Source organism: Microcaecilia unicolor, chromosome 11, assembly GCF_901765095.1.
Source record: "Microcaecilia unicolor chromosome 11, aMicUni1.1, whole genome shotgun sequence".
Taxonomy (NCBI): Eukaryota; Metazoa; Chordata; class Amphibia; order Gymnophiona; family Siphonopidae; genus Microcaecilia; species Microcaecilia unicolor.
This window is the reverse complement of record NC_044041.1, coordinates 208,164,434-208,191,923: the sequence shown is the minus strand read 5'-3', so window position 1 is coordinate 208,191,923 and position 27,490 is coordinate 208,164,434. Positions and strand designations below refer to the sequence as shown.

The window sequence follows — 27,490 nt, the reverse complement described above, 5'->3', positions numbered from 1 at the left end:
GTACCCACATATAGGTGCCCCCTTCACCTGTAAGGGCTATGGTAGTGTACAATTGGGGGTAGTAGGTTTTGGGGGTCTCGGCACACAAGGTAAGGGAGCAATGGTGAGATGTGTACCTGGAAGCAGTTTATGAAGTCCACTGCAGTGCCCCCTAAGGTGCCCTATTGCTTTCCTGGGATGTCTGGGGGAGCAGTCTACTAAAAATGCTGGCTCCTCCTACATCCCAATGGCTTGATTTTGTGTGTTTTGAACTTGGATGGGGTGTTTTTTTTTTTTTTTTCAAAAATGGACCAAAAAACAAATCTCCAAATCACAAAACCTTGTTCGGAACAATATTTTCAAAAACAAAAGATAGACATTTTTCTTTTTTGAAAATGACCTTCTTTCCTATTCGGATTTTTGACATTTTAGTCAGACTTAGACGTCATATTGAAAATGCCCCAGGCACATCTTTTTTGAGATGTGGCGACCAGAACTGAACACAATATTCGAGGTGTGGTCACACCATGGAGCGATACAAAGGCATTATAATGTCCTCATTTTTGTTTTCCATTCCTTTCCTAATAATATCTATAAACATTTCAGTAGCCAAAATAAAAGGAATCTGGATATTGTTTAGTGAAACATCAATTTATTGTCATGCATTTTACTGAAGCACAAGGAAAATCCAGCCAATTTCTATCAAAAGAAATGAAAATTGATTGGGGTCACAATATCACTGTTCAGTTCCAGGGGTGGGGGGGAGCTGAATGGTCATCAGATCTTAGAAAAGGTACAAATTTGACACACAGTCTCATGTCAAGCTATAAATACAGTTCACAAACAAAAAGTAGCTTCATCATCATAGAATAAATCAAGACTGTTTCTTCCTGCTGCTAAAGCCACAGGAGTAGTGGCTGAGGAAAGCAGCTGCCTGGACAGGTTTAGGAAATGAAAGGCATCTGAGTCGATGTCTGCTTAATCCTGTGATCTGCTGGGTTAGGTGCAATTTCATAATTACAGAGAGTCACTTCATGTCGATGAGCCTGTATATGAGAAACAAATATTGAGGCATATGAGGACAGTAAGGCTCAGAGTTTGTTTCCTTTTGCAGTGCCATAGATCACATTTGAACACTAGCTTTTGCCTCACTTCTCACAACTAAGGATCTTCTGCCTGCTGGAAGGTCTTTCCATGAAGAAATTATTTCTGCTATTACTTCTTATTTTACCTTCTTTGGGTCTCACATCATGACCCCCTTGTCCTAGAACTTTCAACCACTAAAAAGAAGAGTGTTTTGCATGAAACATTTATACCTTTCAGGAACAATATCTCAAGCATATCCCCCTTTCCTCTTCCTTAAGATGTACATATTTAAGTCCTTATCATGTCTTTCCTAGTGTGTTTGTGTAGACCCTGTATTATTTTGGTAGCTCTTTTGGTCTGTCTCAATAGGAGCCACAAGCCTACAAGTGAAGCTTCACCAATGACTTTTACAGAAGCATTAAAATTAAGAAAAGAAAATCATAGGTACCAGTTTATCCAGGCTCCTAAAATGCAGTTAACTGGAACACAACTGGGAAGAGATACTGCTGCTAGTTGAAAGAAGGCTGCTGCTGTCACTGGCAGAGCCCAAAGTAATACATGGCTACTGCCACAAGTCCTGGGGAAGAAATGGTGGCCTTGCAGCTGCACCGTGGAACTGGGCCACAAAGAATAAGAGATGCTAAAGGGGAAGAGCATCTGAAAGTATGGTAAGGAACTGGGAAGTAAAACAGGGTGAGGAGACTTAACTGTTCAACCACAGAAGCCTATGTAAACCGCTTTGATTGGAACCACAGAAAGGCAGTATATCAAAGTCCTACATCCCCTTTCCCTTTCACCTTGTGAATCACAGCCTCCCTGTTTTAAGGACCCAGCAGCTCCTTCAAGGACTTAGTTATATCTTTCGAGACAAAATCTCTGAGTTCTACCTGGAACTAGACTATGATTCGTGATATTTCTCTGCAGTAAACGAAGATGTGGGCTATTCCTGAACTAATGCTCCTGATAATAAAAACAAGGTTCCATCTCTGCTATTTGCCTTATTCTCGTTATCAAGCAGCCAGAAATTGAGGACATAAGAACTGGCTCTTAATTTATTCATAGGTTGAACTCTTCTATGAATGCTTCATGGTTTTACTTCATTTTAGCTGTGTGATCAGTACATTGCTTAGCTCTAATTCTTTTGCCCTCAGGCTAAACACACTGCCATACATCCCATTTTGTAGAACTTCTTTATCCACAGCGGCAGTCAGCAATTACAAATGGGTATCATATCGTCCATTTCTGGAAAATCTTTGAAAAGGCTGTCATTTATCAAAGGGAAAAAAAGCAGATCAAAAAAGACAAAAAAATAGAACAGGAGGGTAACAGAAGAAGTGGTTTATTATAGATTTAAGACTGTTAAACCTTTTGGGTTGAATCAAGAAACTGATCTCTCAGTGTTTTTATAGTACTACCAGCAGATTGCCAGGGTAACTTTTAATAAACCACTTCTTCTGTTACCCTCCTGTTCTATTTTTTTGTCTTTTTTGATCTGCTTTTTTTCTTTTGATTTGCCATTTCTGTGGCAGATCTTTGCCTTTTTTTTGTTTCTGTCCATTTATCAAAGGGAGAAAGTTTTTGGAACTAGTCTGAATGGTTCATGGTTCACTTAATTTGATAGACCTCCAATCATTAATACATATCTAGGCTGCTTTAGAGTTTTAAAAATATAAAGGAAGGTTAAAATAATTTTCAAAGGGGATGACACAGAAGTCCCAGGTTACAATGTATACAGTCACAAAAAAAAAAAAAGAGGGAAAACAGCATACAGAAGCAACCAAACAAAGTAAACACTGGGCCTTCAGGATTGAGAAAAATGCAGTCCTTTATTTATGATGAAAACCCGACACGGGCCGTGACTTTTGGCAGTTTATGCGGCTGAAGGCGTTCTACGTACGAGTTGGAGAAGAGACGGCTGAGGGGAGATATGATAGAAGTGTATAAAATAATGAGTGGAATGGATCGGGTGGATGTGAAGCGACTGTTTACGCTATCCAAAAATACTAGGACTAGAGGGCATGAGTTGAAGCTACAGTGTGGTAAATTTAAAACGAATCGGAGAAAATTTTTCTTCACCCAACGTGTAATTAGACTCTGGAATTCGTTGCCGGAGAACGTGGTACGGGCGGTTAGCTTGACGGAGTTTAAAAAGGGGTTAGATAGATTCCTAAAGGACAAGTCCATAGACCGCTATTAAATGGACTTGGAAAAATTCCGCATTTTTAGGTATAACTTGTCTGGAATGTTTTTACGTTTGGGGAGCGTGCCAGGTGCCCTTGACCTGGATTGGCCACTGTCGGTGACAGGATGCTGGGCTAGATGGACCTTTGGTCTTTCCCAGTATGGCACTACTTATGTACTTATGAGTTGTTCAAACAGCGGGGAATATAACCTGATTGTTTATTCCACATCTTTATCAACTAGCTAATTAGCTGACCTAGAAGAGCTCTTTGACCCCTGATGCAGGCGTTTGTACGCCGAAACACGGCCCGTGTCGGGTTTTCATCATAAATAAAGAACTGCATTTTTCTCAATCCTGAAGGCCCAGTGTTTACTTTGTTTGTTTGCCAGGTTACAATGTAACATATAAAGAGGGGCATCATCGAACGAAAACGTCTATCTCCATGGGCGTTTATCTCCAAGAACGGGTCCGTGAAGGGGCGGACCGAACCGTATTTTCGCAAAAAATAGACGTCCATGTTTTATTTGACAATTTGTGAGCTGGGCGTTTTTGTTTTTCAGTGATAATGGAAAATGAAAGCGCCCAGCTCAAAAACGAATAAATCCAAGGCATTTGTTCGTGGGAGGGGCCAGGATTCGTAGTGCACTTGTCCCCCTCACATGCCAGGACACCAACCGGGCACCCTAGGGGGCACTTTTACAATAAAAAAAAAAAAAGGTAAAAGAGCTCCCAGGTGCATAGCACCCTTCCCTTGTGTGTTGAGCCCCCCAAATCCCCCTCAAAACCCACTGCCCACAAGTCTACACCATTATTATAGCCCTAAGGGGTGAAGGGGGGCACCTACATGTGGTACAGTGGGTTTGGGGGGGGGGGTTGGACGACTAATAAGCATTAAGCAGCACAATTGTAACAGGTAGGGGGGATGGGCCTGGGTCCACCTGCCTGAAGTCCATTGCACCCCCTAACAACTGCTCCAGGGACCTGCATACTGCTGCCAGGGAGGTGGGTATGACATTTGATGGTGAAAATAAAAAGTTGTGAAACATCATTTTTTTGTGGTGGGAGGGGGTTAGTGACCACTGGGGGAGTCAGGGGAGGTCATCTGGTCATTTAGAGCACTTTTTGGGACCTGTTCGTGTGAAAAAAGGGTCCAACAAGTGTCCTAAATGTTCGCTAAAAACGCCTTTATTTTTTCGATTATCGCCCTAACACGTACATCTCTCCTCGGCCGATAACCACGCCCCAGTTCCATCTTCGCCACACCTCTGACGCCCCCATCAACTTTGTCCGCATCCGCGACGGAGTGCAGTTGAAAACGTCCAAAATCGGCTTTCGATTACACCGATTTATTCGTTTTTGTGAGATAAACGTCTATCTCCCGATTTGGGTCGAAATCTAGGCGTTTTTCTCTTTCGATTATAAGGTGGAAAGTGTCCTAAATGATCACTAAAAACGCCTTTATTTTTTCGATTATCGCCCTAACGCATACATCTCTCCTCGGCCGATAACCACGGCCCAGTTCCACCTTCGCCACACCTCTGACACTCCCCCATCAACTTTGTCCGCATCTGCGACGGAGTGCAGTTGAAAACGTCCAAAATCGGCTTTCGATTATACCGATTTATTCGTTTTTGTGAGATAAAAGTCTATCTCCCAATTTGGGTCGAAATCTAGGCATTTTTCTCTTTCGATTATAAGGTGGATAGTATGTTACTATATATGTTACATATGGTAGGGCAACAAGACAGATGTGACACAGGAGAGGGGATAGGACCAAAGTAATTAAAATAGAGGTAAGCATTTAACACATTGTTAAATGCAAACAACATTTTTAATAAACTGGATGGGCTGAAGATAGGACCCAAAGTGGTGAACTGGATTAGGAACTGGTTGACGGACAGACGCCAGAGGGTGGTGGTGAATGGAGTTAGCTCGGAGGAGGGAAAGGTGAGTAGTGGAGTGCCTCAAGGATCGGTGCTGGGGCCGATTCTGTTCAATATATTTGTGAGTGACCTTGCCAAAGGGTTAGAAGGTAAAGTTTGCCTATTTGCGGATGATACTAAGATCTTTAACAGAGTGGACACCCTGGAGGGAGTGGAAAACATGAAAAAGGATCTGAAGAAGCTAGAAGAATGGTCTAAGGTTTGGCAATTAAAATTCAATGCCAAGAAATGCAAAGTGATGCACTTAGGGAATAGAAATCCACGGGAGATGTATGTGTTAGGCGGCGAGAGTCTGATATGTACGGAAGGGAGAGGGATCTTGGGGTGATAGTATCTGAGGATTTGAAGGCGACGAAACAGTGTGACAAGACGGTGGCTGTATCTAGAAGGTTGTTGGGCTGTATAGAGAGAGGTGTGACCAGCAGAAGAAAGGGAGTGTTGATGCCCCTGTATAAGTCGTTGGTGAGGCCCCACCTGGGGTATTGTGTTCAGTTTTGGAGGCCGTATCTTGCTAAGGATGTAAAAATAATCGAAGCGGTGCAAAGAAAAGCTACGAGAATGGTATGGGATTTGCGTTACAAAACTTATGAGGAGAGACTTGCTGACCTGAACATGTATACCCTGGAGGAAAGGAGAAACAGGGGTGATATGATACAGTCGTTCAAATATTTGAAAGGTATTAATTCGCAAACGAACCTTTTCCGGAGATATGAAGGCGGTAGAACGAGAGGACATGAAATGAGATTGAAGGGGGGCAGACTCAAGAAAAATGTCAGGAAGTATTTCTTCACGGAGAGAGTAGTGGATGCTTGGAATGCCCTCCCCCGGGAGGTGGTGGAGATGAAAACGGTAATGGAATTCAAACATGCGTGGGATAAACATAAAGGAATCCTGTTCAGAAGGAATGGATCCTCAGGAGCTTAACCGAAATTGGATAGCAGAGCCGGTAGTGGGAGGCGGGGCTGGAGGTTGGGAGGCGGGGATAATGCTGGGCAGACTTATACGGTCTGTGCCAGAGCCGGTGGTGGGAGGCTGGACTGGAGGTTGGGAGGCAGGGATAGTGCTGGGCAGACTTATATGGTCTGTGCCAGAGCCGGTGGTTGGGAGGCAGGGCTGGTGGTTGGGAGGCGGGGATAGTGCTGGGCAGACTTATACGGTCTGTGCCCTGAAGAGCACAGGTACAAATCAAAGTAGGGTATACACAAAAAGTAGCACACATGAGTTGTCTTGTTGGGCAGACTGATTGGACCGTGCAGGTCTTTTTTCTGCCGTCATCTACTATGTTACTATATAACACATGATTTACATATCCGATATTTTTAATAAAGTGTTGTGAGGTGGGCCTGAGCCCAAAGTGGGAAAACAGAGAGAGAGATTGATTTTATTTTCCTTATACTGAAATTTGGACTGATATAAATAATTCAATTTTCTGTAATACTGAGATAAAATAATTTTTATTGGCACCAATTATTTACTCTAATAAATTTTAGCATTATTATAAAAGAGACAAACTGAACTCAAGTGTTTTCCCTTTGCCAGAAAGGGTGAAATTAGATCTTACCTGCTAATTTTCTTTCCTCTAGACCCTCCAGACCGGTCAAGACGCGTGGGTTATGTCCTCCTACCAGCAGAGGGAGACTGAGAAACACTGAGCTTTTGAATACTGTATATATAATCTGTGCAGTACATCCACTAGCCAGTATAACCCTGACAAAGCAGAGAAAACAAAAACACCAACTACAACTAACAACCCTGTACATGGTCACTGCCAACTGGACACTTTCTTCATATCTTTCATTGTGCCCTTTTTATTGTGTGTGCTTCCACAGGTGGACTATCAAACACGGTCACACCTGACCAGACTCATACCAACAAAAGTCTGAAACCATAGAAACCACACTCAACAGCTGCCAAGATAGAACAACAGAGAGACCAGACCAAACAGACCTCCTGGCCTAAAGAACAGACAGGGCAGGCCTTGACCGGTCTGGAGGGTCTAGAGGAAAGAAAATTAGCAGGTAAGATCTAATTTCACCTTCCTCCACGACCCTCCAGACCGGTCAAGACGCGTGGGACGTACCAAAGCAGTAAACATCCTAAGGGCGGGATCCACGAAGGCCAGAGGTCAACACTGCAGCCCCAAAGCCTGCCTCGTCCTTGGCATGCACATCAATCCTGTAATGTTTAACAAACGAATGCAATGACGACCAAACCGCCGCTCGACAAATATCTAACGGAGGAATCATACTACTCTCCGCCTAGGAGGTCGCCATTCCCCTGGTAGAATGAGCCGAAAATTCCTTAGGGACCACGCGGCCCTTCAGCAAATACGCCAACGCAATTGACTCCTTCAACCATCTATCCGAAACAGAAACCAAGGGCTCAAACGGCGGCCTCACCAAAGCATCCAGCACGAGATTCAAATCCCACGGAGGCACCATCCGCCGCCGGGGCGGTCGCAGTAACTTAACACCCTTCAAAAATCGAACAACATCAGGACTAGAAGCTAACGACTTCCCCTGGATCTTCCCACGAAAACACGACAAAGCCGCCACCTGCACCTTCAAAGAAGACAAGGCCAGACCCCTGTCCATACCATCCTGCAAAAACTCCAAGACATCTGTCACCGACGCTCAAAAGGGAAGAACTTGTCTACCTGCACACCAATGCTCAAATACTCTCCAGACCCGGACATACGCCAACGAAGTAGACTGCCTACGCGAACTCAACATCGTATCGATAACTCTGGACGAAAAACCTTTCTTCCTTAACCTGTGCCTCTCAAGAGCCAGGCCGTAAGCGAGAACCGATCCGGATCTGGCATAACTATCGGTCCCTGACACAACACCACTGAATCTGACAACGGCAGAGGGTCCGCTACTGCCAACCGAACCAGATCTCCGTACCACGGCCGACGCGGTCAATTTGGGGCTAACAAAATCACTTGACCGGGGTGCCGAGCGATGCGCTGAACCACTCGACCAACGGCCATGGAGGAAACACATACAGCAACTCCTGCGGCCAAGGCATCAGGAGCGCATCTATGCCTTCCGCTCGAGGATCCCTCCGTCAACTGAAAAACCTCTGAACCTGAGTATTGCGGGCCGTTGCCATGAGATCCATCACGGGAAGTCCCCAGACCGACACAATGCGATTGAACACCGACCGATGAAGCGCCCACTCTCCTGGGTCCAGAGAATGCCTGCTTAGGTAATCTGCCTCCACGTTGTCTACTCCAGCCACATGTGCCGCGGAGAGCGCTAGAAGATGAACCTCCGCCCATTGACACAACAGCGCCGCCTCCTCCGCGACCGCCTGACTCTTTGTGCCCCCCTGACGGTTGACATAAGCCACGGCGGTGGCGTTGTCGCAGAACACCCGGACTGCTTTCCGCAACAGCACACTCTGAAACGCCTGAAGCGCCAGCCGAATGGCCCGAGTTTCCAAACGATTGAAGGACCACTGAGCTTCTACCTGAGACCAGCGACCTTGAGCTACCTGACCGAGACAATGAGCTCCCCAGCCCTGAAGACTGGCGTCTGTGACGAGGACCACCCACTGTGGAGCCTCCAATGGCATTCCCTTTTCCAGATTTCCTGGGTCTAGCCACCACCGGAGACTGAGGCGTGGGCTTACCGGCAGCTGAAGGCGCACGTCCAACCCCTGCGACAGAGGTGACCACCGACTGAGAAGAGCTGACTGCAAATGCCGCATGTGCGCCCGGGCCCACGGAACTACCTCTATGGTGGCCGCCATCAACCCCAGGACTTGCAGATACTCCCGGGCCGTTGGAGCCGCCTCCAACAGAAATAGACGAATCTGACCCTGCAACTTGCGAATCCGAGGGCCCGGCAGGAAGACTCAACCGTTCCTGGTATCGAAAAGAACCCCCAGATACTCCAGCGACAGCACCAGGTGACTCTTGCCGAAGTTCACTACCCAGCCCAGAGACTGAAGAAACTGCACCACCCAAGCAGTAGACACCTCGCTCTCCGACTGGGACTTGGCCCGAATCAACCAATCGTCCAGGTACGGGTGCACCAGAATACCCTGCTTCCGCAAGGCCGCCGCCACTACAACCATGATCTTGGAAAATGTTCGAGGAGCCGTTGCTAATCCGAAAGGCAGAGCACAAAACTGAAAATGCTTCCCTAAAACCGCAAAGCGCAGAAATCGCTGATGAGCGGCCCGAATGGGGATGTGCAGATAAGCCTCCGTCAAATCCAAAGACGTGAGAAACTCCCCTTCCTGCACCGCGACAATGACCGACCTCAATGTCTCCATGCGAAAAGAGGGGACTCTGAGAGCTGCATTGACTGCCTTCAGATCTAAGATAGGCCGAAAGGCATCCTCCTTCTTCGGGACCACAAAATAGATTGAATAGCAGCCCAAGCGGCGCTGAGCGGTGGGAACAGGAACCACCGCCCCCAGACTGATCAAGCGAGCCAGAGTGTCCCGCACCGCTGTCCGCTTGAGCCTCGAATGACAAGGAGACTCCAGGAACCTTTCGGGAGGCGAGCCGTCGAACTCCAGAGCGTATCCGTCTCGCACCACCTCGAGAACCCACTGATCCGAAGTGATTTGGGCCCAGTCCTGCTAAAACAGACTCAGCCGAGCCCCTACCCGAACCAGAGCCTGGACCCACACACCTTCATTGCGAATTACGCCCCGACACCTGTCCTCCTGCGGGAAAATCACGCCCTCCGCGCCGATTCCCACGAAAGGACTGAGTGCGCTGAAAGAACCGACCTCTAAAGGACCCACTAGCCCTCCCGGGCCTATACCGGCGAGCCTCCTTAAACCGACCTCGGGAGGAAGTACCCCTGGAAGCCGCCTTAGGACGAAAATCCGGAAGACGAGGGGCCTTGGCATCGCTGAGCCCGCGCACCAACTTATCCAAATCCTCACCAAAAAGCATGGACCCCTTAAAAGGAAGCGAACAAAGCTTGGCTTTGGAGGCCGCGTCTGCGACCCAACCTCGCAACCACAGTGCCCTACGTGCCCCCCACCAGCATAGCCATATTCTTGGCCGAAGCACGGAGCAAATCATAAAGCGCATCAGACAAAAAAGACGATCCCATTTCCAATTTGGCTAATTCCTGCACCCCGGAGGTCCCAACCTCCACCGAATCATCAAGCAGCTTCTCGGCCCATCGGAAACACGCCCGCGCAACCAGCCCCCCCACAAACCGAGGCCTGCAGGGCCAGGGCCGACAAATCAAAACTCCGCTTGAGGAAGGACTCAAGCCTCCTATCCTGGGGATCCCGGAGAGCAGTCCCCCCGTCCACCGGAATCGCCATGGCTTTTGTAACTGCTGTCACCACCGCATCTACTGTGGGTGCCTTAAAGAAATCTCTATCTTCCTGTGGGAGCGGGTACAGTCTAGACATTGCTTTAGACACTTTACAGGGAGAATCCGGCGAATGCCACTCTTGAAACACCATATCCCGGAGGTCCTTATTCATGGGAAAAGACCTAGCCTGCCGCTGAATCCCCTTAACCAAGGGGACCACCTGTCTAGCCTCCCCCAAAGCCGCCTCTGGCTGTTCAAACTTAAGGGTGGAAGAGACCTGCTCAATGAGCTCCGCAAGCTCCTCCCTGTGAAAAATCCTCACTACAGAGGGATCCTCCCCAGGAACCACCAACTCCGGATCCTGAGGACCCTCAAATCCCTCAGGGTCCCCTATATCACTAAAAGCACCTTCGGATCCTACAGGAGAGAATCCCTCCTCGTCGTCCCACTCAAACCGAGGCCTCTTAGCCAGTGCCGAACTAGATCCCTCCCCTAAAGGTGGGGGTCCCGCCTTCCAGGCTTGATAAAGGGTCCACACAAAATCCGGAGGAAAACCAAGGCCTCCTGTACCCTCAGGCACCACCTTCGGAGCCGATCTGGGAGCAGCAGGGCCAAAAACAGCTGATTCCGCGGGACGCGCGGAATCCAAAATGGCGGACGTTCCCGCCAAAACTAAATTCGCTGAAGCCGTCCCTGCCGGTGCTCCTGCCGCCCCCGACACCCCTGAACTCGCTGGAACCTCCGCAATCAACACCGGGGTTGCCGCCATCGGCGAGGCCTGCTTCGGTTCGCCGCACAACCGGCACTGACCTCCCGGAGCTTCTACTCCTCGGCGCAAGCACGCGCGACAGCAGAGGAGTTTGCCTGCCATGACCCCGAAGCTCCCAACACGCTGTGCAAAACGGCGCAAAACCTCTCACTCACCGCTTCCCCAGCACAAGCACTCGCACTGCTCTCACTCGCTACCAACAGGAAACGAACCTGCCGTCCGTTCCTATCTAGAAATAGCTTCAGATAGCTCTTAAAGAGACATCACCCAAATTTTGGCAGCTGAGAAGTGAGGGGCTCTCAAGGCTACAATATTAGAAAAGCAGCCGAGGCACAAAGCTGCCAGAGTCTCCAAAGAGAGCAGCACAGGGGGAGGGACCTGAACACAGGTGTAACACCCCAGGGGGGAAAACTGGGCCCCACCGGACCCAGGGCCCCGAAGCACTTACTTTTTTTTTTTTTTCCATGTACAGGGAATAGTCAAAACAAATTAAATTTGGCAATAAGAGAACAAATCCCTTAACCGTATAATCAAACTACCTCACCAGACTATTGAAGACTGCACAGGCTGTCCATCTACCTCTGCTGAGACTGAGAAAATACTGGCTAGTGGATGTACTGCACAGGTTATATATACAGTATTCAAAAGCTCAGTGTTTCTCAGTCTCCCTCTGCTGGTAGGAGGACATAACCCACGCGTCTTGACCGGTCTGGAGGGTCGTGGAGGAAGCTTGCATTTTTCTAGTCTCTTCTGTTCAGCCTTTAGAGGCAAGAAGGGAGTGCCCTACATAAACACTTCCTAAGGGAGAAGTGCAGGCTAAATTGAAGTAGCTCTGAATATAGCTAGCTGTCCAATATAAAGAAAAAGTGCAATAAAAGCCTTAGAGAAACTGCAACAAACAGCTAGCTAGAGATGCCACAGATACAGTGGAAGCTGGAATGCAATAGTTTGATCAGACAGCAAAACTAGAAGAGCAGAGCTGCTGTGGGAAACCACCACTGCTAAACCTTTGGCACTGTAGCCTAGTGTAACCTGTCCCAGCTATGGAAAGAACTGCTTGTCAAGGCAAGCAATATGAGAGAGGGAAGTAAAATATGCCCCAGAAAACCACAATAAGTAACAAATCCCACAGAAAGGTGGCGCCAAAGGTACTAAGCCTAGATACTCCCACTTGTAATTGTAAAGGAGCAAAAGGTGCAGAGAAAACAAAACAGAAAACCTACTGCATCTGGTATGCCTTCCCAGGCAGTCTCCCATCCAAGCAGAAACCAGCCAGGCCCAACCCTGTGCTGAGCTTCCAAGATCAGAGATCAGGCACACTCAGGGTGGTGGTGTGCTCATAGGCAATGCCTGTACAGCAAGTATAAAAAGAGTTTCACAAAGGAAGGAAGGAAACTTCCAAGCTGTTCAAGCAACTGCCCTCAGAGAAAAACTGAGGGGACTGTAAATAAAAACACACAAGGAGCCCTGCTCTGATGCTGTTCACTGTTTCCCACACCAGGAACAGCCTTAGTCAACGCAGGAACTATAAGAAAATCTAAACTCACCATAGACAGTCAGGCCTATTGCTATCAATGTACCCACTTAGGCAAACATGGCTTTCCAGCTCAGGAGATTCTTGCTGCCTTTGTGCAGAAAGGGACTGCCCTGAAAAGACTCCCTCCGAATAGAGGAAGACAGGGGGAGAAATGGACCTACTGCTCAGCTGGAGAGAAAACATCCCCTCTTCGGGGCAGGAGCCAGGGAACAAGCCAGAAAACTCCAAAGGCTGACCTAAAAAGGAACTGTTAGCTCCCCTACCAGACTTCTGCAACACATAGGCATACAGAGCAGCAGAATGAACTCAGGGGGGGGGGGGGGGGATGGGGGGAGGTCAGAAATCCCCTGCCCCAAAGAAGCCCCAGTGGCTGACGTGCATCACAAAAATAACAAGGCACATCGCAGGACCATCAGATTCCTTCTGGAAAACTTAGCCTTCTAGAACCCATCTGCCCGAGATGGGCATAAAAACTCCCCCAGTCACGAAAAGGGCTACTGAGGTCAAGCTCTCTTAAGAACAAAAGGTTCAAATTAAGGGTCCCAGAGTACAGGAGATCCTGCTCAGAAGATATAGAAACAGCTTAAAGTAATTCTGTTCTTTCCTTGGATCCCCTTGCACAGTGGGGACAGTTTGAGAAGAATTTGTGCCACTGCCCCAGCTACATGCAGTGGTGTACCAAGGGGGGAGTGGTGGGGGCGGTCCGCCACGGGTGCACACCGCTGGGGGGTGCCGCAGCGCGCGCCTGCTCCGAGTTCGCTAAACTTCTTTGCTCATTCGCTGCAGCTCCCTCTGCCCCAGAACAGGTTACTTTCTGTTCCGGGGTAGAGGGAGCTGCAGCGAACGAGCAAAGAAGTTTAGCGAAGTCGGAGCAGGCGCGCGCCGCGGCACCCCCCCCCCAGCAGCGTGCACCCGGGGGGGGGTCATTTCGCCGGAGGGGAGGAAGATGTAATTTAGTGTGGGGGGGGGGGGGGGGGGGGGGGGCGCATCGGCACTCCGCCCCAGGTGCCATCCAGGCAAGGAACGCCACTGGCTACATGCAAACAGTTTCTGACTCAACAGTGATTTTGGTAAAGGAAATCAAAGGCTGGAGAAAATAAAGGAGAATCCCCTGTACCAGCCGTCTCTAATGGAACACAAGGTCCTTTAAGAGAAGCCGCCCCTCCCCCCTGCCCACATCAAGGCCGCAGGGTGGGAAAGGATCAGAGCTGGTATCAGGAGAAAAGAGAGGGCCAGACCAGCAAAAAGGCGCATGTTCCCGCCATTTTAGTTTGGGAAAAGGCTGCTCGGGGAAGGGGAACTTCAACACTTCCGTCCCCAGTGTTCAAACACACCACCACACAGAATCCCGCTGCGCAGCATCTGCTACCGCAGCGGGAACAGCTTTAAAACGCCAGCGTCACCCATATTAAAGCATGGTACCCCCGCGCCAAAACAGGCAGGGACTCACCGAACAGCAGGTGTCTCCGGAGAAGCAGAGTCCCACAGATGCAGCAGCCTGCTGCCTAACCGGCACACAGACTGAAAGCACAGCACGAAAGACTCCTGAAGAAATTGCAGAGTCATGGAATCGGAAGTAGGGTATTATTATGGATTAAGAACTGGTTGAAAGATAGGAAGCAGAGAGTAGGATTGCGTGGCCAGTATTCTCAGTGGAGGAGGGTAGTTAGTGGGGTCCCGCAGGGGTCTGTGCTGGGTCCGTTGCTTTTTAATGTATTTATAAATGACCTAGAGATGGGAATAACTAGTGAGGTAATTAAATTCGCCGATGACACAAAATTATTCAGGGTCGTCAAGTCGCAGGAGGAATGTGAACGATTACAGGAGGACCTTGCGAGACTGGGAGAATGGGCGTGCAAGTGGCAGATGAAGTTCAATGTTGACAAGTGCAAAGTGATGCATGTGGGTAAGAGGAACCCGAATTATAGCTACGTCTTGCAAGGTTCCGCGTTAGGAGTTACGGATCAAGAAAGGGATCTGGGTGTCGTCGTCGATGATACGCTGAACCTTCTGCTCAGTGTGCTGCTGCGGCTAGGAAAGCGAATAGAATGTTGGGTGTTATTAGGAAGGGTATGGAGTCCAGGTGTGCTGATGTTATAATGCCGTTGTATCGCTCCATGGTGCGACCGCACCTGGAGTATTGTGTTCAGTACTGGTCTCCGTATCTCAAAAAAGATATAGTAGAATTGGAAAAGGTACAGCGAAGGGCGACGAAAATGATAGTGGGGATGGGACGACTTTCCTATGAAGAGAGGCTGAGAAGGCTAGGGCTTTTCAGCTTGGAGAAGAGACGGCTGAGGGGAGATATGATAGAAGTGTATAAAATAATGAGTGGAATGGATCGGGTGGATGTGAAGCGACTGTTCACGCTATCCAAAAATACTAGGACTAGAGGGCATGAGTTGAAGCTACAGTGTGGTAAATTTAAAACGAATCGGAGAAAATTTTTCTTCACCCAACGTGTAATTAGACTCTGGAATTCGTTGCCGGAGAACGTGGTACGGGCGGTTAGCTTGACGGAGTTTAAAAAGGGGTTAGATAGATTCCTAAAGGACAAGTCCGTAGACCGCTATTAAATGGACTTGGAAAAATTCCGCATTTTTAGGTATAACTTGTCTGGAATGTTTTTACGTTTGGGGAGCGTGCCAGGTGCCCTTGACCTGGATTGGCCACTGTCGGTGACAGGATGCTGGGCTAGATGGACCTTTGGTCTTTCCCAGTATGGCACTACTTATGTACTTATGTACTTATGCCTGGTCCTGTCAGAAATGTTTTGTTTTGTTTTTAACACCAAATGAAGGCAAAGGAGCTCTTTTTTTTTTTTTTTTTTACTGCTGAGGAAGGCTACAGCTCTAAAGACCGGGAGGCAAGGGGGGAAAGGGACAAGCCGGGACCCAGAAGACTGAGTACGCCCCCAAAGTCGGCACCACCAAACAGACACCCCTAAACGCAACTGGCCCACAGAACCCAGGAGTATCCTCAACAGACAAATCCAGGAGCTGCTGAAGCGCCGTCCACCACCTGCTGGAGATAGAGATTTACTGAGGTGAAGGAGGAGCTGGCCGTCTGGTATCACTGCCTTCAGCTTTGTAATCTCTATCTCCACCTGCTGGTAGATGGATACAACCCACCAGTTCTTGGATTCATCTGCTACATATGCTAAGGAAACACAGGCTCCTTAAGCAAGATGCTCCATTCTGTCAATTTAATTCACTACAAAAAGCCTGGCCCACCCCAAACATCACACCAGCCGACATGCTTCAACAAATCCTTAGCCTAGAGGTCACTAAGAATGACCAGAGCCTTCATCCGAACCTCTCTGTATGTCTGAGCCACAACCAGAAATGGTTAACAAGCAAACAGACAAAAATGGGATAAAGAAATGGAACATAATTCTAAGTGCTGCAATTCTGTCATTCAGCAGTTCTCACATAACTGTTACACAAGTGAAGTGTGTAGGACACAGAACCTGTCAGATGTTTCCCTTGTTAAAAAAAAGGCAAACTAAAGGTTTGTTACTAACTCAAACTCAGCAACTGAGGCCTTAAGTCTTGGAGTTTGTGAAATAAAATTCTATGATCACTTTCTGGATATGGCACAAGACAGAAGAACCAACAAGCACTTACTACCAGGATTACACAGATAGACACGACAACTGTTCCCTCTAAGCTGAGTGCCTGACCTCCAATTGCATTGCTACCAATAGGGGATGGTGCTTTAATATTGTGTTTTCAGGTTCCCTGGAGTCCTGCAGAACCTCCGGTGGAGGTAGTGGAGACGAAGACTGTGTCAGAATTTAAGGAATCATGGGTCAGGATTGTGGGATCCCTTAGGAAAAGGAGGAGTTAGTGATTACTGAGGAAGAGCAGACTGGAAGGATGGGCCATTTGGCCCTTATCTGCCGTCATGTTTGTTCCTCACAACTGAAAATGTGACAGTGAAATAGCACCCCCCACTGGCAGGATTAAAGATGGAGGACTCCCACTCAGCTTAGAGGGAACAGTAGACATGACTTCACATTTCTACACACTGTCTTTGCTATCAGGAGATAGTTTTAATTGGACATATATATAGTTGTTTGTCCTGATCATATATAGCTTACCTCTGTCCATTCTCCCCGCAGGCCTATATAATAAATTTTAGTTTTTTCGGCTCCAAAATTTTTAGATATATGAATAGAGAGATGGTATACATTTGAGAATCGAGCAATTCTGAAAAACAAAAATGAAATAAAGACTGATTCCATCCAGAATTCAGAGTAATATACAAATTTTTCACCAGCAATTTGTAATTGTATCCCTTTAGCCATTAGAAAGATTCAACATTTGCTTTTTTTTTTTTTCAGGAAACCTTTAAAAACTTTCCTTTTTAAGAGATGTTTTAATGTAATATGGAATTGTTGCTGTTTGTTTTGTTAGTAATATTAATGTGAGGAATTGTACCTTCTAAACTGGTATTTGTTGGCTCACAAAGTCTGCCTGATCTTTCTTTTTTTTTTGTGAATCGCACTGAACCCTCGGGGTTGTTGCGGTCAATAAGAACTCTATGTAATGAAATGTAATGTAATGTAACAATGAATTCAAAAGAAGCTTTTGCTCCAAATCATGTCTGTTTAACCTCCACCTGCTCTCAAGCACATATACTAGTCTTCCAGTCTCATAGCACCAAAATAGTATAGACCAGTCCTCAGGGAAATGTAGTGTAGCCAAAAACTGATGTACAACAGAATTATCTAGCAGAAAGACTATGCATGTGTCTTAATTTGGACAAGAAAACATGTGGAGGATTTGAGTTTGATTCCTGGATCAGAACTTCTGCTCACCAAGATATTGATGCAATAAAGTGTATTAAGGCTTTGCACATTGGTCAGCTCGGTTTTAGCACAAAATTTAGTGGGTGCATAATGGAAGAACAAGTTTTACACACATGCTAACCATGCACAAAGCCTCGTGTACACACCAGTGAACAGTAGATTTAAACCATGTGAGTTTTCATAAAGAGCATGGATACTATTCTGCATAGAATATCATCTCAGCACAAATGCAGGCATACATGCAATGCAACTCCAGCTGCAGCTGTGTGTGCTCATGCATCAGGTTACTCTCCCATGAAGTACACATTTTCTACACTGGCCCTATATATACAGCATCATGGAGCAAAGCTTTGACATTACTCAGCTCCCGAATTAGCCATTGTTAAGATGCTGTGGAGGGGGAGGGGTGCAGTAGCAAGAGCTTATCTTGAATGGCAGAAGGAGCCCCAGTGCATGGTTCTGACTAAAGAGACTGTCATGTCACTGCTGGGTACCTTGGGATAAGATGCAAAATGGTCTAAATCCAAATGCAAATGAAAGCTCTATAGTACTGAATCAGAGTCCCAGTTCCGACTGAACTATTAGTCCAAAAGAGCACGAGGAAGCTGCTGGGTGAATTCACACCTATATTTTACTAAAAAGCACAAAATCCCCTTAGTAATTCCAATTCCACTGACTTCATAAATGAAATTTTATGGAGCCTGAAGAGAACTAAGAGGCCAGAAAAACCCATGTACATTAACTACAGACATAACCACCTCCAAAAATATTCAATTTTTGATGGAACCGATAACGACAACAAACTTCTAATCTTCTATTTGCAACAGGAGTAGCTTAATGATTATAGCAGTGGGCTGAGAACCAGGGGAGCCTGGCTCAAATCTCATTTGGCTTCTTGTGACCTTGGGCAAGTCACTTAACCCTCCACTGCCTCAGACTGTAAGCCCTCCAGGGACAGAACAAAATCTACTGTACCTGAATATATCCTGCTTCAATAACTTTCAGGCAGTATGTAAGAAACTACATAAATAAAATAAATAGATTTGCTGGAAGGGAGAATGACAAGCTGCTCAGATGGGCAACCAGACAAATATGGTCTTATCTGTTGATGAGTATCAATCAGGGAAATATTCAAACTCCACAGTCAGAGCTTCATTTAAATGTTGGCCCTGGTGTTTGAAGTTATAGTTGGCACAGAACACTGGAGTACAGAGCTGACCACTGGAAACATCCGGATACTGGGATAACCTAGGACAGCTTTTTTCCTGTGCTTACTTATCTGTACAGTTATCTGATACAAGCACTGAATATCGCTGGCCTCCAGATAAATCCCAGCTCTGCCCTCAGATCACCTCAGGGTCTTCTTCTCCCTGAGAGATAACTTAATTCCCAGCTTCCAGTCCCGTCATAATTTCTGAGATTAAAACCCAGAAGCCCATCCTCCTCCAGAACAGCAGCCACTCCCATACTTTGTAGGATATTCCAGTTCACCATGGATGTCTCTATTCAGACTGAACACCTGATCAGCCTCCCGGGATGTGTCATCAAAGCACATATGATTCATGTTTTTGTACCTAAAGTAGAAAAAGGGAAATTCAGGCACAATCCCACACTTCATATTCCAACAGACTGCTCTTAGATCCCCTACGGTACTAGAATACTGTATTTTTTACATAGAAAGCTAAACACAAGCTAATCCTGTTTGTTCAACACAACTAAAGTCCTCATGGAAAAGAGCACTCTCTCTCCCTCCCTCTCTTGCTGTGAAAGCACCTCACTGCTCCTGCAAGACATCCTTTTAACTCTTTCAGTGTGGATAAAACCCAGCAGCAAATTTCTACTTCTTCAAAGCCTTTCCAGACTATGGATACAGTCTACAGTATTGTAAAACTAAAATTCAAGAGAAGGGAAAACATTTAGGGATCCCTTTACCAAGCTGCAGGAAAAGTTGGCCTTAGTGTGCCCTTACACAGGTTTTTTTCCCCGTGTGCTTAGGCCATTTTTCCCTGTGCACTAAGAAAATGGCCAACATTCTATTTTCTCAATTAATGTGGCATTAGCATGTGAGCAGTTACCACCACCCATTTTGTAGGTAGTAAGGGCACATGTGCTAAGCAGAAGCGCTGATTAGCGCAGAAACACCCACTCTTCACCCCTAAGCCCCCTCAATGGAAACAATAAAAAAAAAATCTTTTGCATGCAGTTTGTGTGTACAAATGTCAAACTTAGTGCAGGATTCCGGAGCGCATCCTGCATTAGACACCTGTTAGCGCCTAACGCAGCTTAGTAAAAGAGTCCCTTAGAGAACAGGAGTGCAAGCAAACATTTTTTACAAGCCTAACCTGCTGACGCTATAGCCCACTCAAAATTAATGTAAACAGGGGGAGGGGGTAAGATAATAAAATTCAACTTTTTATTTGCCTACTGTTTTCAAAATTTCTTGATTTGTCTATTTTTGCACATTTTTATTTTCTTGTCTTTTTGTCTGTGATTTGTATATTTGTTTAATTCTTTTTGCTCTTCTGTAGTGGCAAAAAGCAACTGAAACCAGCAGCAGTGGTTCCTCTAGTCAGGTCCAGGGCCACTGACGCTGTAGCTTCTCCTGCTGGCCCTCTGGATAGACAGGTATTTTGTTTGTTGTAAAGAATAAGTTGCATTTTTAGACACGTGAGTAACCTGAGAACCAGCAATTTTCCACTCTTACACACTTGTCTAATTCATAGAAAAAGCTGAATTAGCTCTTTACTTTAGCATCTGTATGCTTTTACCTAGTTTCATCACTTAAGTTTCAGTTATTTTATTATTTTAGTCTCGACATCTTATTTCTCTATGAAAACTATCAAGGTAACAAATAAAATAATTCAACAACACGCAGAAAATTGAAAGAGCAGTAATGGAATTAATGGAACATTAGGCAGCAGTTGTAGGGATTCTGAAGGCTCAAACACCATTCATTTTAAGCTGGTACTGCCCAGGATTCCTCTCTTTTAAGAGCAGGGATCCTCAAATTATAGCTCAAGGGTCCTATCCAGCCTGATAAACAAGTGCTTCTGGCCTGTTTACTGTTATTATTTATTTCCTTCTACCATAGACAGTCTGGAGATATTTTGTTTGGCCAAATCATCCATAGATTTCTGAAGTTGTAAGATCTTATTTTGCTTCTCTTCGCTTTGTATGTGATTTTCTCAACTTTTCTGTTTTATGCATGGTCTGTCATGCATTCTTGACCTCACAGCTAGACTACTGTAATTCTGTCTCTCAAATCAAACTACTTTAAACTGCACAGAACGACAGCAAGAGTTCTATGCAGGGCAAAAAGTTTGATCATACCACTCCCCTTCTTACCCATTTGCACTGGGTACGAATCAGATCTCGATCAAGATTCTCATTCTGATGCATAAAGGTGGGATAATATGGGGCACAAATGCAATAAATAATAATAAATAAATAATAAAGCCTTTTGCCTTGGGCAGCCTGACTCATATTGTTCATCCCTGACCATTCCCTACACTCCATCCCATGCGCTGTGCTCTCTGGACTCAAATCAACTGGTGCTATCCCAGCCTAAGAATGCACATCTTGAATCTATCCAGCATACTGCTTTTTAATTCCTTTCGCCCAGATTCTGGACTGATCTCCTATTCATAATGAACTTTTTTCCCCCCAGGTTTCAGTTTCTATTAAAAACACACTTTTTTAACCTAGTTTACAGCTCCTGAGTTTTCCAATTGTGGACTTGGGCTTGGTTGATGACCGGATATACTGGTTTAAGCAAACAGTACTATTGATAATTTGAGTGGTTGTTCTTGTATGACTGTAGTTCTTTTAATGATGGAGTTATTTTCTTTATTTTGTGCTGTTCTTAGACTGTACACCTTAGAACTGCTTGTCAGTATATGCAGTGCAGCAGTATAAAAAGTTTTAACAAACATTTTCCAGATTCCTGCGAAGAAACAAAATCATTTAAAATCCCCGACTCCTGTGATAGGAAGATTATAAGGAGCCACATATTAAAAAATCTTCAAATAGTTTTAGAACCCAGAACAAAGCAGCAACCCAGGCTCTGAATCAAGTACATGCAATTATCTGCCTTTAATGAAAGTAACTCCAGAGTCCAACATGGTATCACTTACAATCTCATCTCAGATGGGTGAGAGCAATCATCATCCCCCATAAGGATTATTCCTTTTAGCTTCACGTTACCTGTAAAGCTAATAAAAAACATGATGAGAAGAAACTTGAAGGCAAGGCACATAACCAGTAATGTCTTAATAATGTTAATCTATTCGAACGAGAAATACTCACGGAATATTAAACAAAAGCTCCTCATCATCATCACTCTCTACGAACTGAAGCAGAAAACATGCTATCAAAAACAAATCTTTTCTAGTAAAGCTATTCAGTTTGTTATGTCACTAAATCACAAGCTAGAACTACATGATTTGCCTGTAGCAGGTGTTCTCCGAGGACAACCGCATTTAAATCCTCAGATATGGGCCATGTCACTGACAGAACCTGGCAAGGGAAGCAGTACCCCAGCAACGTTTTCTAGAAGCTTTTGGGTAGGCTTATCCCACCTGTTACACGGGACCTCCTCAATCGATTACAGGCTAAGAAAATGCAACTTCTCGTGGAGGTGGGAGGGTTGTGAGGATTTAAATCCTGCTTTTCTCAGAGAACACTTGCTACAGATAAGTAACTTATTTTCTTTAAGGACAGGCAGGACTAAAACTCCACAAATACAGGACTCCCCATATACAGACTGCCTTCAATATAAGAAAGGGGGAGGTATCCGCTGGCTGTTAACAGGCCAAAAAAAAACCCTATATATATATATATATATATATTTTTTTTTTTTAAGAAAGGCAGTCTAGAACTGAAAGAAAAGTGCCTGAGGAAAGGACAATCTAGCCAAATCTACAGTAATGTTAGGAATCCTGTTCCAAGCAATAGTGGGATTTGAATGTGTGCATAACAACATAAGTATTGGGACAGACTGAAGGTCCATCAAGCCCAGTATCCTGTTTCCAACAGTGGCCAATCCAGGTCACAAGTACAATACATTTTATGCTGCTTATCCTAGAAATAAGAAGTGGATTTTCCCCAAGTCCATTTTAATAATGGTCTCTGGACTTTTCCTTTAAGAAGCCATCCAAACCTTCTTCAAACCCTGCTAAGCTGTTTTTAGTACATTTTCTGGCAACAAAAAGTAGCACATATGAGTTTATCTTGTTGGGCAGACTGGATGGACCGTGCAGGTCTTTTTCTGCCGTCATCTACTATGTTACTATGCTGCAATTACATGGAGTCTAATTTGAATATTTATCTGTCCAGTCTTCAGTATTGTCAAAGGGTTTTTTTTCTGCTCCTGCTCTATAAGTCCTTGTTTTCTGGTTGCTATTCTTCAATATCAATAATATATTAACATATTATATTAAATATACATTTACTACCATACTATTTCATCTACACAGAAACAGAGAAATAAAGATCACAGGGCCTAGCCAGTCTACCCATCTATACCAATATTTACCCCTAATCACATTACACAGCATTTTATTCTATTTATTAGGATTTATTCACCACCTTTATGAAGCGATTCATCTAAGGTAGTGTACAGCAGGTACAGTTTAACATAAAACTTACAATTTTCGTTAACAGTATAATAGCAAAAATGACCAAATATATACATAATACATTTATTTTTAGCATCATAGCAGGACATAAAGGAATTATTGTTTAATCATTAATTATTAATCTACTCAATATTCATAAGAGACAATTTTATATTCTCAGCTCCTCAAGCTGAATTATTGCACTTTTTATATAATCAACTTTCAGCACCATGGTAAGAATGGCCATCAATCAAATGGAAAGCATCCAAAAAGTCATTTTAGAAAGGATGTGGCTTCTTCATATCAGTTCTTTTGGATTTATGCACATCGATGCTGTATTGTTCAATGTTTAAATGATATATATTCTTACATTTGCAATTTGGTTGAGTTTATAGTACCATTGTCTTACAGCTCTGGAAAAGCATTTTACATTTAACTTCTAAGTATTGCTCTGACTTTAATCAGTGCTTTAGTGGTGCAAGTGTCATTTAAGCAGGATGCCAGTCATAATTTACACCTAACTTGTTTTCATCAAGAGGTCAAGTAAAATTCACCCTTTTCTAGATATTTTGACTTTGGTATGTGCATGGTAGTTTTTCCAATGACATTTAACGCTGGTAGTTTGAATCACTACCACAAACACGACTGATACTAGCAGTTTTGTGAGAACTATATAGGGTCATTTATCAAAGAATTCAGCATTCCACCAGGTAAAGGATATAAAAAAATATGTTTTATATTTAAAAGGTTAGAAAAGTCACTTATTCTTGAAATGCTTTTGCTTTTTAAGTAAAATATAGTATGGAATTATTCACAGTTTTTGCGTAAAGGTATCCACGATAAGAATATAGAGAAATGTAGCTGTTTGTTGAGGCTTTTTTTTTTACTCAAAAGCTGGAGTGGGCTTCAATGGCATCTCTAGCAGTGGGAAAGTGAGGACACTGCCAGACTGATTTCTACAGTACGTGTCCCCTACATGGTAAGACAGATCAGGATGGGCTGGAGTGGGTTTTGTATATTATCATCATAGCTAAGAGCTTTGATTCAAGGCCTAACTTTGGTTCAGGATCTAAAATGAGAGAAAACCTTACAGGCCCATGACTCTAACCTGAACTCCAGTGTGACTGCAGAACTCATGATCTGTTGTGACACTCTCATGCAGCAGAATGAGGAACGGGCGTAGGTGGAAAAACAAAGTAACATGGTTTAGCCACATGGTGGTCACAGATGTTTTAGTGAAAAATAGAACAAGATAACTCCTCAGGAAAATGACCTAGTTCTCTAAGAAAAGTTAGTCCATTATATTATTGGCATTTCTAAGTAAATAATAGCTATTAGCATTTCCAAGAACTAACCAACTCATCACCCTAGCCAATCAGTGTTAACCATTATAATCACCATAGATCCAATAAGGTGTAATTACTGTCATATTACCTGTATCCTAAATGGGCATATAAAAATGAGTGTACTTCCTACTTCAACAGAGAGACGGTCACAGCCAGTACCTTTGTGCAAGCAGGGCTCCTCTCCCATGAGAAACCAATCAATTGTATCTGCATTGGCAAGTAATAATAAAAGAATTGTCTTTCTTATAAGGAATAAATCCTATTGCTTCCTCATAAGTAGCCTTGGGTCTTTTATATCTGCAAATTAGCTTTGGCTGGTAATTTGGGGTGGGGGTGAAAAAGACCCTAAATAAAATATTAGACACTCAGACCCAGAGAACACCTATGTGTAGCTGTGGTACTGTACTCCCATAAGCAATTCATTGTACATATACTTGGAGAATAATAAATAAAAGTATTTGATTGCTTATATATTCTTTGGAGTCTCACATACAGCAGAACTTTTGTATAGCAATGTTCCGTACTCTTAGTGAGATATCAAATCTACTAATTGGTAAGAAATAAGGTATCTAATTAATTTCCTAACTGATGCAGCCTTGGGTGATTTATTTCTCCATAGGTATTGGTGGGTGGACCACCATATTGGGAGGGATAAATTAACCCTAAAAAATTCAGTTTCGATGGCAACATCAGTAGCTGGAAAGTAGGGCCGGTGCGAGGCAAACTTTTTTAAAGGCATGAGCCCTAAAAATGGCATGGAAGAATTAGGAGCATACACGCATATTTTATACCACATTCATATGAGTGCAGGTTTGGTATAGCTCAGTGGGGGAGGGAAAGTCATTGCCTAGTGGAACTTTGCTAGTAAAATGTTGTGGAGTAATAGCCTATTTATTTTTTGTTACATTTGTACCCCGCGCTTTCCCACTCATAACAGGCTCAATGCGGCTTACGTGGGGCAATGGAGGGTTAAGTGACTTGCCGTGAGTCACAAGGAGCTGCCTGTGCCTGAAGTGGGAATCGAACTCAGTTCCTCAGTTCCCCAGGACCAAAGTCCACCACCCTAACCACTAGGCCACTCCTCCACTGTTGCTACTATTTGAGATTCTACATGGAATGTTGCTATTCCACTAGCAACATTCCATGTAGAAGTCGGCCCTCGCAGATCAGCAATGTGGCCGCGCAGGACGTCAGACTCACAGAAACAGAAGCCTGCGCAGCCTTCTACATAGAATGTGCTAGTGGAATAGCAACATTCCGTGTAGAATCTCCAATAGTAGCAACATTCCATGTAGAATCTCCAATAGTATCTATTTTATTTTTGTTACATTTGTACCCTGCGCTTTCCCACTCATGGCAGGCTCAATGCGGCTTACATGGGGCAATGGAGGGTTAAGTGACTTGCCCAGAGTCACAAGGAGCTGCCTGTGCCTGAAGTGGGAATCGAACTCAGTTCCTCAGGACCAAAGTCCACCACTAGGCCACTCATGTTACAAAGCATATCAATGATCTGTGTTGTTTAGAAAATGAGTCCCATAACCGCTTTCAAACAAAATGAGAAAAAGGAAAAAATGGTTTAAATGTCTCTGCCTAGACATTTATACACATTTTTGTGTAATAAATTTTTAAAATGTATATGATATAAATGATTTTCTCCTATGTGTCAAGGTGTTCAATAGGTACAGCATGTGTGTTCCAGGTATATAGCTTTTATGATTACTATTGTTTTATAGTTACATATATACATGATGCAGGTGTTCACAGAAACATGGTCACATTTTGATTTATGCAGTTTGTGGTTTATATTATTATCAATAGAAATCAAACAAAATAAAACATGGAAAAGAAAATAAGATGATACCTTTTTTATTGGACATACATAACTTAATACATTTCTTGATTAGCTTTCGAAGGTTGCCCTTCTTCCTCAGATCGGAAATAAGCAAATGTGGTAGCAGATATAGTATATAGAAGTGAAAACATTCAAGCATTACTATGACAGTCTGACAGGGAGGGAGGAGGGGGGTGGGTAGGAAGTATGCTAGCACATTTGCTTATTTCCGATCTGAGGAAGAAGGGCAACCTTCGAAAGCTAATCAAGAAATGTATTAAGTTATGTATGTCCAATAAAAAAGGTATCATCTTATTTTCTTTTCCATGTTTTATTTTGATTTCTATTGATAAGAGTGGACTAACACGGCTACCACACTCCTCTACTTAAGATGGTTTATAATACAGTTAATAGATTATTTTTTTTGTGGTTCTTGCTTTGCAGTCCCAGTCAACACTCCAGGCCCAGGGGAACAGGGGGGAATCCGTGGAATACAAGGCCTCCCTCTTCCTCTGAGCCTGACAAATGAGGCTCTGCAGCTGCTCTAAAACACCATCGAAACAAGCCCAATTCACCTGTGTCCGGTCCCCGCGCTCCTCCCATGCTCTGAAAACTAGTCGCCCGCTGCCCTCCCGGCTCTCGTTCAGACACGTCAGCTTCGCCAGATCTATCCTACGGAAGAGCCCGTAAGCAAAGCCCCGCTCCGGGTCCTCCTCCCGCTCTGCAGCGCACGAACAACCCCCACTGCCATGACTGTGCGCCATGACACTAACGCAGAGCGAAGCAGCTTCCGTAACACGTGACAAGGACCCATCCAATCGATTCCTGGTACTAGGCTCTTAGCCAATCCCGGACGAAAACGAAATAGAGGCTTGAAACGCATAGACGGACCAAGGCTAAAGAGGCCGTGGATTAGCGAGGTGGTCGGTGGAGAATGCGATCAGACGGCATGACGTCAAAACGTTGAAGACAATTAGGTTTGTCTTCCTTTCCCGCTCCTCCGCACAGCCGTCATCCCCATTCACCCAAAAGAAAGCAAGCAAATCTATGACCTGCTCTAGCCTCGTTGTCGTTCTTTATTGTTAGGGATGTGAT

At 44.8% G+C, this 27,490-nt stretch overlaps 1 protein-coding gene across 1 annotated transcript; it reads right to left on the bottom strand.

Moving 5' to 3' along the window:
* Nucleotides 1-611: 611 nt before the first annotated feature.
* On the bottom strand, nt 612-27,166 carry PITHD1 (PITH domain containing 1). Its single transcript, XM_030218885.1, has 6 exons — nt 26,971-27,166; nt 21,909-21,952; nt 21,737-21,814; nt 19,073-19,177; nt 16,893-17,001; nt 612-1,025 (listed from the first exon to the last, which is right to left on the bottom strand). Exons 1-6 carry the CDS (start codon nt 27,157-27,159, stop codon nt 924-926), a joined length of 627 nt encoding a protein of 208 aa, XP_030074745.1. The 5' UTR covers nt 27,160-27,166; the 3' UTR covers nt 612-923.
* Between the last annotated feature and the right edge of the window lie 324 nt (nt 27,167-27,490).